This window comes from Aulonocara stuartgranti, assembly GCF_965226115.1.
Source record: "Aulonocara stuartgranti genome assembly, chromosome: 15".
NCBI lineage: Eukaryota > Metazoa > Chordata > Actinopteri > Cichliformes > Cichlidae > Aulonocara > Aulonocara stuartgranti.
The window spans coordinates 6,790,899-6,800,160 of NC_138951.1; the positions used below are offsets into that span (position 1 = coordinate 6,790,899).

The window sequence follows — 9,262 nt, forward strand, 5'->3', positions numbered from 1 at the left end:
AAAATATTCCATTCATCCCATAAAATGTAACTCTACACCTTTAACTTGTTTAATATGCAAAGATCTATGACTTTCATATCAGCCCTTTTGCATTATCCTTCCACTTGCCTGCAACTCGTCCCCCAGAGTCCTCCACACTCTCAAATTCTCCAGCTTGTTTTGATAACCAGATGAGAAAAGCCCTGTTCATTAATGTCTTAACCACGAGGTCCTGGAACAGGTCGTGGTGCTGCTGAAAATTCAATACAGCCATCTAAGCAAAGCTTTTACATACATTAACATTAGTGCAGTAAAAGCTTCCCAGCCAAAGAAACATCAGCATTTCCTTTGAACCTTAATTGTCACTTTCTCTCCTCTGTCTGCGTTTCTGTTTCGTCCGGAGGAGCACAGGAGACGTACACGATGAAGCAGAGAGCAAAGAAAAGAGCGAAACACCAGCAAGGACGTAACATCATCCAAACAGCATCACAACACAGCGATTCTGCGATACGTGGCACGCTGCTTTGACAGATCATGGCATCCATGCAACCAAAAGATAAAAAAACCTGCATAAAAGGTGTGAAATATGAATTTATTCCCTGCATTTTGGTCTCAGCGTGCATCAATACCATTTAATTTCAATGCAAGTGTTACCAGCTCTCCAGTTAGCATTCCCCACTGTCCGCCATTTAGTATTACCTGGTACTGTTCTCTGCTTCAAACAGCTTCAAGTTTCACTAAGAAGATTGATATCTGGTGCCAGCTTGCTGATAATTGTATCATAACAGGATGTGATACACTATATACTCACATCAGCATTTCATCCCACTTCTTTTAAGTTAGATAACCTTGTCCCAAATCACTGGTTCTGGAAAGTTAGCCCCAGCTAATTACAGCCATGCCCAAAACCCATCGCTGTCTGATTTAGTGTTTTTGAGACTTAGATAAAATAAAATCCCCCTCAAACTCTCAGATCAAAAGTAATAATATGTAGAAACTTTGCCTTTGTAGCTCTGTATAAAACAAAACGGCTTCAGTATTGCTGAATTACACCAAACCCTGACACTCAATTCTTTCTGGGATTTGCCTTTGCTTGGCTCTCAGCAGCAAATCTCAGCATGAGCAGCTACAAATCCCACAAAAACAGTAATGCTGCCCAAACACTATATGTTCACATTAATATAGAACATCTCACAGAGGTAGAAACAATCGAAAAACCTTAAGTATCATACACACATTAATTACAGCATACTTCCAATTTAACTGTTAAGGGTGAAAATGGAAAGTATTAAGTGAAGGTCACCTCATTTACTGTGTATTAAACGTGTGTGTGTGTGTGTGTGTGTGTGTGTGTGTGTGTGTGTGTGTGTTTGTTTTAGTGGTGCAAGAGCATTGGAGTGGGAATCCTCTTAGAAATGGCTTAATGTTGTTGCCGGAGGCACAACACAAAAACAAACATGCAAAAGATTCTGAAGGCACCCACACACGTGGATTTAGGCACAAGAAGAAAAATGTAGGAACAGAAATGTTCACACACACACACACACACACACACAGATAACAGAAAAGGAAAAACACCAAAAATTCCATTTTATTTAATCAGATTGACTAAATTACAGATGAGGACGTGTTCACACTGAAAAACAAATCAGAATGTGGACGTCTCTGCACTACACAGAGTATGACTTTAATCATTTCTACACGTTTGTACGATGTATAACTTTGACCCGGAGGTTCTTACCAAACTGGCTGCAATTTATTTTTAGAATTCCGCTATTCTCGTTTTACCAGGTCCTCTGTTGTCTCCGAGACAAACGTCAGGCTTAGACTTTCCATGACTTCTGAATGAGAGACTTATGACTTAAAACATCTTAAAGATCTTAAACATCTCATTCTCTTGCAGTTGTCTAATCATTGATACCCATAAGAAAGGCTCCACCACAGCAAGCATCCACCTGCATTAAGGTGTTTTAAGCTTCGTAGTGTCTCGAGAAGGAAAAACCCTCCAACTGTGCATACTTTTAATTGATCTCATATGTAGAAACGTAAGCAGACACTATTAGCTACTAGCAGCTGATTCCAACTTCAGACACCCCTGCAGAGTGCACACCAAGTACAATATCACATTAGCATTGAATTTCACCCTCTACTAAAGCGTGAAAAGCAAGTAGAACAAAAATGTCACTCAATGCTTTCAAACCTAAACACCAAAGAGACAGAGAGAGGAAGGATGACCACAAGAGCAAGAAGCTAAATGTTTGCCACTGACCTGCCAAGCTGTCCAGTGTGTGTCTGTGTTGTCCGCAGGCCAGTCCGACAAACACCACCTCCTTCCTGAAATGACTTATCCCTGAGAAGGGCAAGACCAGATCCCTCCCACCCAGCAACTCAGCCAGTGACGGCTCAACCTGAGCCAGCACCGCTGCCGCCCTATAAGGAAATATACACATGAATATGCACAACACACAAACACGCACACACATTCATGACTTAATCCCCTCTCTCGCTCCCTTCCTGTCATATTACATAATGGGAGAATCTAGTGATTACTAATAACACCATCTTCTTCTTGATGGGATTAAGCATCACTTCATCACATAACGCAGCTCCGATGTCCCTGAGTGTCACGGAGTTAGCTCACAAAAACACAGACTGCCTTTATATTTCCATCAGCCTCTAAAGCTATGCGAGAACAGCAATTTCAAACTCAAATCTTTATTTTTCTACCGACTTTCAATTTACTTCAGTTGTATATGATATGATATGTGCAGTGGCAGAATTTGAACTCATTTAGTATTTTAGCCTTTAGGATGTGTGTGGGACAGATATGTGCTGACAGAGTAAAAAATAACTGAAAATGCTTAAAATGCTTAAAAGAACGTTTAAGATGAAAATGATGTAATGAAATCCAATCCAGGGGCGTTTATTCACTTTAACTGACACATAAAATAGGTGATTTTTAATCTAAGCTGACTAAGACAAGGCTTACTCTAAAACATCCAAACCACTGGTAAAAATGTACAGCCTGACCGTCGTGGAAGTGCTGAGAGGAAAAGATAAGACACAAGCCGTACCTAATGTGACACGTTGGTAATTAGGCACTGCCGACACTGCATCCATATATTTACTTCTGCAACAGGATTTTGCCGAGCATTGCATTTTATGCTCAGAGAACAATAAAGAAAATGGAGAAACCGGAACAAAAGAGATGTTGTTCTAGTCAACCTACATCCCAAGACACGACACCGGCTGTCACTGAGTACACCGCTGCATGTGTGCATGTTTGGGGAAAAAAAAAAGCTGCTGAGGATTCTCCGCATGGAGGAGGAGGAGCGACCCAACACAGTAATCTGAGGAATACAATGATCTCAGTGAGGGGCTGAAATTTGTTTTGGTAAAACAGTTTTTTGTTGCATAGCTTTGGCCATTTTATTTGCCACCCCTCTCTGAGCCTGGGTCTGCTGGAGGTTCCTTCCTATTAAAAGGAAGTTTTTCCTCCCCACTGTCACCTAGTGCTTGCTCATAGAGGGTTGTGCAATACTGAAGGGTTTCTTTCTGATATTTTAGGGATTTTACCTTACAATATAAAGCACCATGAGGTGACTATGGTTGTAATTTGGCACTAAGTTTACCTGAGTTGAACTGAATTGAATCTGAGTCTTCTTAGGTACAATAATGAGCCTCGGCCCAGCCCTGTAATGTAGGATCCAATGTGTGTTATTTAAAAAAAAAAAAAAAAAAAGCTCTGAAGGAATGAATCAAAGAGCTGCAAGAATGTGTGTGTGTGAATATGTCTGTGAAGGTTCTCAGTCATCCAGGTCATCGTAGTCAAAGGAGCTTGCAAAGAAAAGCGTCAGTGTGTGTGAATGTGGCTCGCAGTGCTGGAGTGGTCAACAAGACCAGAAAAGTGGAATATAAAAAGCAACCCACAATGCTGTGAGCACTTAGATGATCATTTTCAGGCTCACAGAGAGAAGCTCTGCTGTAACTAATAACATTAACAATAGCCGTCTTTTTACTGTTACTACTCAAGGCCATTTTTAATGCTATGAGTAACATCTGAGTTCAAAATGGCTGCTGTAAAAAAGCATTTTGTTGTGGGATCAACAGAAGACTTTTGTGATAGAAGTCATTTTATTATGTCGCAGTAAGAAAAGGATGGGTATCTAAATGATAATTAACTTCTTCAGTTTGAGGGCGACTCTTATTCAGAGCAAAGTTTACTTCCTGATGTAACTACTAAAACGTCATTTATTGCTGTCATGAACAATATAATGTCTGCTTTTTAATGTTAGTGTGCTATAGCATGAAATATGACATGCACTTACATTCTACAATGTAGTTATAGTTAGTTAAAGAAGCAAAGGTAATTTCAGACAATTTGGGTGTCATAGTATTCATATGAACTTCTGTGTGTGTGATGTGATGTGGATGTCAGCATGCGCACCAACTCACAGGTCTACTTGCTCCTGATTGGCAAGATGAGTGACTAAAAGCGTGATGTGAAGAGTTGGGACAGGGATCATAGCTTTGGCCAGTCGGGGGTCCTGCTGGAGTACGGCCTCTTGGACCTCACTCACAGCTGAACTTATCTGTCAGTGGACAGAGAGCAGAAGTCAGTTAAAGGTCACGTCCTTAAACTGTGATTTGTGAGACACAATGTGCATAAACTCCACCTGCTCCAGCTTCTTACCTGAGTGTTAGTAATGGGGATGGAGACAAAGTAATTGGGTCGCTGGCTCTCTTTCTTTTTCTTCTTCTTGTCCCCATCGTCCTCACTGTCCACTCGGCCCTCGCTGTCTCCTCGCTTTCTCTTTCTCTTTTTCTTAGTTGACTCTTGGCTGGGGACTACGGACAACAGCAAAATGAAAATTGCAATTAAAAATATCAATTAAAAGGTCCCACATCGTGAAAACACATCCTATTTTGTTATGTAGTTCTAATAGAGTTGGAGGTGTAAAATATAAGCTATGAAAATATGAAGTTGCTTCTGATTCCGTTCCTCTAGCACCAACACCCACACATAAAAACTGGACATCATGCTAAGGATTTGCATGAAAATAAATATAATACAGGATCACGACAGTGAAAACAGACCACTTATTAGCCATAAGGTGCCCGCTTGACTTGTCATCAAGGCTTCTTAATAGTGGGGGGAAAATGTTGCTAATTCAAGTAATTATAAAACATTAGGAACATACATAGTGTTTTCCATGTTGTTGGGCTGGCCAAAGCAAATGGAAGCTCTGACAATAAGTTTTCAGAAGTATCAGAACACTTCAGCGTTTTCTTCATCAGTTTCTTCCTCTCCCTCCTCAACTTCCTTCTAGTCTTCTTCTCACTTGATCCTGAAGGAGCTGTCAAAAAACAAACAAGTTTATCATACTGTATCTACATGAACTGAATATACAAATGAAAAAAAGAACAGACATGCAGTCACAGGCATGCAGTGTTACCCACAGACTCGACACGGCTCATGAAATAGTGTGCTAGACACAGCACCAGAACCCAAAATTATGATACCCAAAATCTGAAAGTCTGAGAATCATACAAGAGGTATTGGTGCTGAGTATTAAGTTTCTGGCACCGTAACATTTTTACAGTGTGCTTAAGTTGCTTAAGTGCAGAATGCCGGCATAGAAGATCGTGTTCTTCTAACGTTAAATTATTGCTACTGTACGATAGGGCTGCTCAATTAATCGAATTTTAATCACGATTACGATCTGGGCTTTCAACGATCATTAAAAATGACTGAGCCGATTATTAGCCCCTCCCTAATTTATCCGCGACACCTTAAAGGCCGGTCCGTGAAAATATTGTCGGGCATAAACTGGTCCGTGGCGCAAAAAAGGTTGGAGACCGCTGATTAAGAGGACCCGAGGGAAGCTCGGAAAGCTAAGCAGAAGTTATTTGGAGAGTGACTGCCGTTGGTTGAAAAGAGAGTTTAAAAAAAAAAAACTTCAGTGGTGTTGCACACTATTTTATATTATTTTTTTTAAAGTCATTGTTAACCCTTTAAAGCCGGTCAGAGCAGCACGCTCCGTTTTGAGTAACTATTTTTAAATCCCTGTAGAACCTGAACCGTGTAAGCTAGCGCAATAATTTGTTTTACATATGAAACCGGAGGAGTTGTACTTACATCTGATGCCATCAGCTTGTCCTCGGTCACGGTTTCGTTCCACATATAGCTTTGCAAAAATTGCATAAAAAGCGCTTGCAGGAACAAAAACATAATATTCCAGAAACACGCTTCGCCGTTCCTATCAGCTGTTCGTAACACTTCCCACAGTGAAATGATGCACATGCTGTTTTCTTTGCAAATTTGCATCATAGGATTGTTTTTTGTTTTTCCTGCAGTATATAAAAATTGCTGTTTCTCCAAAATAAAACTATGAAGACACTCAAAATAAATTTCCTGTTGTTGGAAACTATTTTTTGCAACTTTATTGTATTTAAAGTTTTGAGGGATAAGCCTCTTAAATTTCTCCAAGTAGAAATATATGTAAACAAAACAAAAGCGATTTTCAATTTTTTTTGTAGTTTATTGCACTTTTTTGCAATTTATGTAATTACTATGGACTTAATGCATACATATTATTAAAATATGGGCTATAACAGTTGTATTGATGTATAGCAACTTGAAATGCTCCCACAAATGGCACTACAGCATGTAAAAAAATAATATAAGCTCTGGTGGACTTGGTTCTATAGTAGGTCTTAAAGGGTTAAATAAATATCGTCAAATAATCGTGATCTCAATTTCAGTGAAAATAATCGTGATTATCATTTTTGCCATAATCGAGCAGCCCTACTGTACGAGTCGTCATCTAAATTGCATCTGGACTTTGACTCAGGCAGAACCGCATTATAAAACGTGTTAAGCCATAAGCTTAAGAGTTTCTGGCAAAAACTTAAAGTTACATTTGGTCACCTCATAAAATTTAAAAAAGCAGTTATGAAACTTTTTTCATTTAAATTCAATCATGCAAGGACACGTGGCAGTCGTGTTTACTAGTCTATTGTTGTCCACACTCACATTTGATAAATATTGCTTTGCTAAATAAAACACAGATTTCAAATTATGTGGTACCAGGAAGCCAACAAAAAAGTGAATCTATTCCCCAATTAAACCAAAGATTAGTCAGTATTGTATGACAGTTTCAGCCATTTAACTTACTGGACACCGAGGCAGCTTCAGGATCTGCAGGACTTTCCTGGACCTCCATGCCGACTGCCCCAGTCTGGGCTGAAGTCATCACCATCTCTCTCAGGTCCTTGTGCTCTTCTCCGACCTCCTTTCCTGCCAGATTTTCATCACCCTCATCATCCTCATCTGATGCAACTGCAGTTGTGTCTCTTCCGTAGGAGATGCTGGCTGGCTGCATATCACACACGGTGAGCAGATGATGATGATAGGACGGTGCTGTCACCTAAAACAGAGAGGCCATGTATCATTTCCTGGTTACACTTTCTGCAGCCAGCTTGATTTTTCTCTTCATTACCTGAAATCTGAACCGCTGTGCAGGCGGCTTGAGGCGAAGAGCTCTGGCTTGTTGGCAATGACTGACAGATACTGAATGCTGACTCCTAAGCAGCACTTCATTAATAACAGCACATATCCTTTGTAAACACGCGCTTTGTGAACGCTTAGACCCGAGGCTCAATATCACACGGCTGAAGATCATAACACACAAGTCTGTTCAATTTTAGATATAAACTTTTAGATTTTTAAACAGAGAAATGTGTGAAGTAGGCATCACAGAGAACAACATTGCAACTACCACAAAAAAAAACAAAAACCCACAAGTCTGCAGCTTCTTATGAAACTCAAAAGACTGACTTTACCTCCATTTACAACACCTGTTGAAATATATCAGAGCCATGCTGCAGAACATCTGCTGAGCTACACAACTGTTAGCTAACTCTCTCTAACGGAGCTGTGCTACTGTTTATCAAACTAAACGAAATACGCGCACATTTTTCTTACTTTTTTTTATATCGAGCTGGCGCAAAAAGCACACAGGTGGTAGTGTTTGTATCAAAACTGGTAAGGTAAATAACACAAAATAATATTCATGCCAACGCGCTAACTAGCAGGACCTACCGGAAGCATTCATTTGTAAACAATATCAAACTTCCGGTCTTGAAAAAAAAATAAAACAAACATTTTCAAAATAAAAGTACAAGTTATATGTCCTCTCCATTTAGGAAAACAAAGACACTAAAGACACAATCATATTCATCCAGCTTAGTTTAACTTCATATTTACTATTTCTTTCCACCGTAAATTTCCCTTTCACGAATGCCTTTCTGCAGAAGCTCTACGCCCCAGGGGGCCTCAAAACACAGTTTAAGTACCACAGTGCTAATCTAAAGAATTAATAACACGTCATTTATGTGACATTAATTTGGCGTTGCTAGCAAATCAAAGGACCGGATTAAACGTAATTATTCCGTCAAATACTAGAATACAGCGCAGTTTATGTTAGTTCATTTTATCCATCCATCCATCCATCCATCCATCTTCATCCGCTTTGTCCGGGGCCGGGTCGCGGGGGCAGCAGCCCAAGCAAAGAGGCCCAGACCTCCCTCTCCCCAGCCACCTCCTCCAGCTTATCCGGGGGAATACCAAGGCGTTCCCAGGCCAGCCGAGAGATATAATCTCTCCAGGGTGTCCTGGGTCTGCCCCGGGGCCTCCTCCCGGTGGGACATGCCTGGAACACCTCACCCAGGAGGCGCCCAGGGGGCATCCTTGTCAGATGCCCGAACCACCTCAGCTGGCTCCTTTCGATGTGGAGCAGCAGCTGCTCTACTCTGAGCCCCTCCCGGATGGCCGAACTTCACCGGAGGAAGCTCATTTCTGCCGCTTGTATCCGCGATCTCGTTCTTTCGGTCACTACCCACAGCTCGTGGCCATAGGTGAGGGTAGGGACGTAGATCGACCGGTAAATTGAGAGCTTCGCTTTTACACTCAGCTCCCTCTTCACCACGACGGACCGGTGCAGCGTCCGCATTACTGCAGCTGCAGCCCCAATCCGTCTGTCGATCTCCGGCTCCCTTCTCCCATCACTCGCGAACAAGACCCCGAGATACTTGAACTCCTCCACTTGTGGCAGGAACTCATCCCCGACCCGGAGTGGGCACTCCACCCTTTTCCGGCTGAGAACCATGGCCTCAGATTTGGAGGTGCTGATCCTCATTCCCGCTGCTTCACACTCGGCTGCGAACCGTTCCAGTGCGAGCTGGAGGCCTTCACCCGATGAAGCCAACATCATCTGCAAAA

The 9,262-nt window shown here is 41.4% G+C and overlaps 1 protein-coding gene across 4 annotated transcripts in view; it reads right to left on the reverse strand.

The window, feature by feature from the left end:
- The window catches only part of akap7 (A-kinase anchoring protein 7), a 48,027-nt gene extending 39,421 nt beyond the window's left edge, over window positions 1-8,606 (reverse strand). For 2 of the 4 annotated variants that reach the window (XR_014271546.1, XM_082506580.1), the window contains exons 1-6: window positions 7,482-8,606; window positions 7,157-7,409; window positions 5,181-5,336; window positions 4,673-4,827; window positions 4,435-4,571; window positions 2,249-2,409 (exon numbers count right to left, since the gene is read on the reverse strand). Coding sequence is in view for 3 of the 4 variants with exons in the window: in XM_082506580.1 (XP_082362706.1) it covers window positions 2,249-2,409; window positions 4,435-4,571; window positions 4,673-4,827; window positions 5,181-5,336; window positions 7,157-7,409; window positions 7,482-7,664 (1,045 nt within the window). In the remaining variant the exon portion in view is untranslated. The remainder of the gene's footprint in view (window positions 1-2,248; window positions 2,410-4,434; window positions 4,572-4,672; window positions 4,828-5,180; window positions 5,337-7,156; window positions 7,410-7,481) is intronic. The other 2 variants (XM_082506578.1, XM_082506579.1) reach the window with 2 other exon arrangements.
- Between the last annotated feature and the right edge of the window lie 656 nt (window positions 8,607-9,262).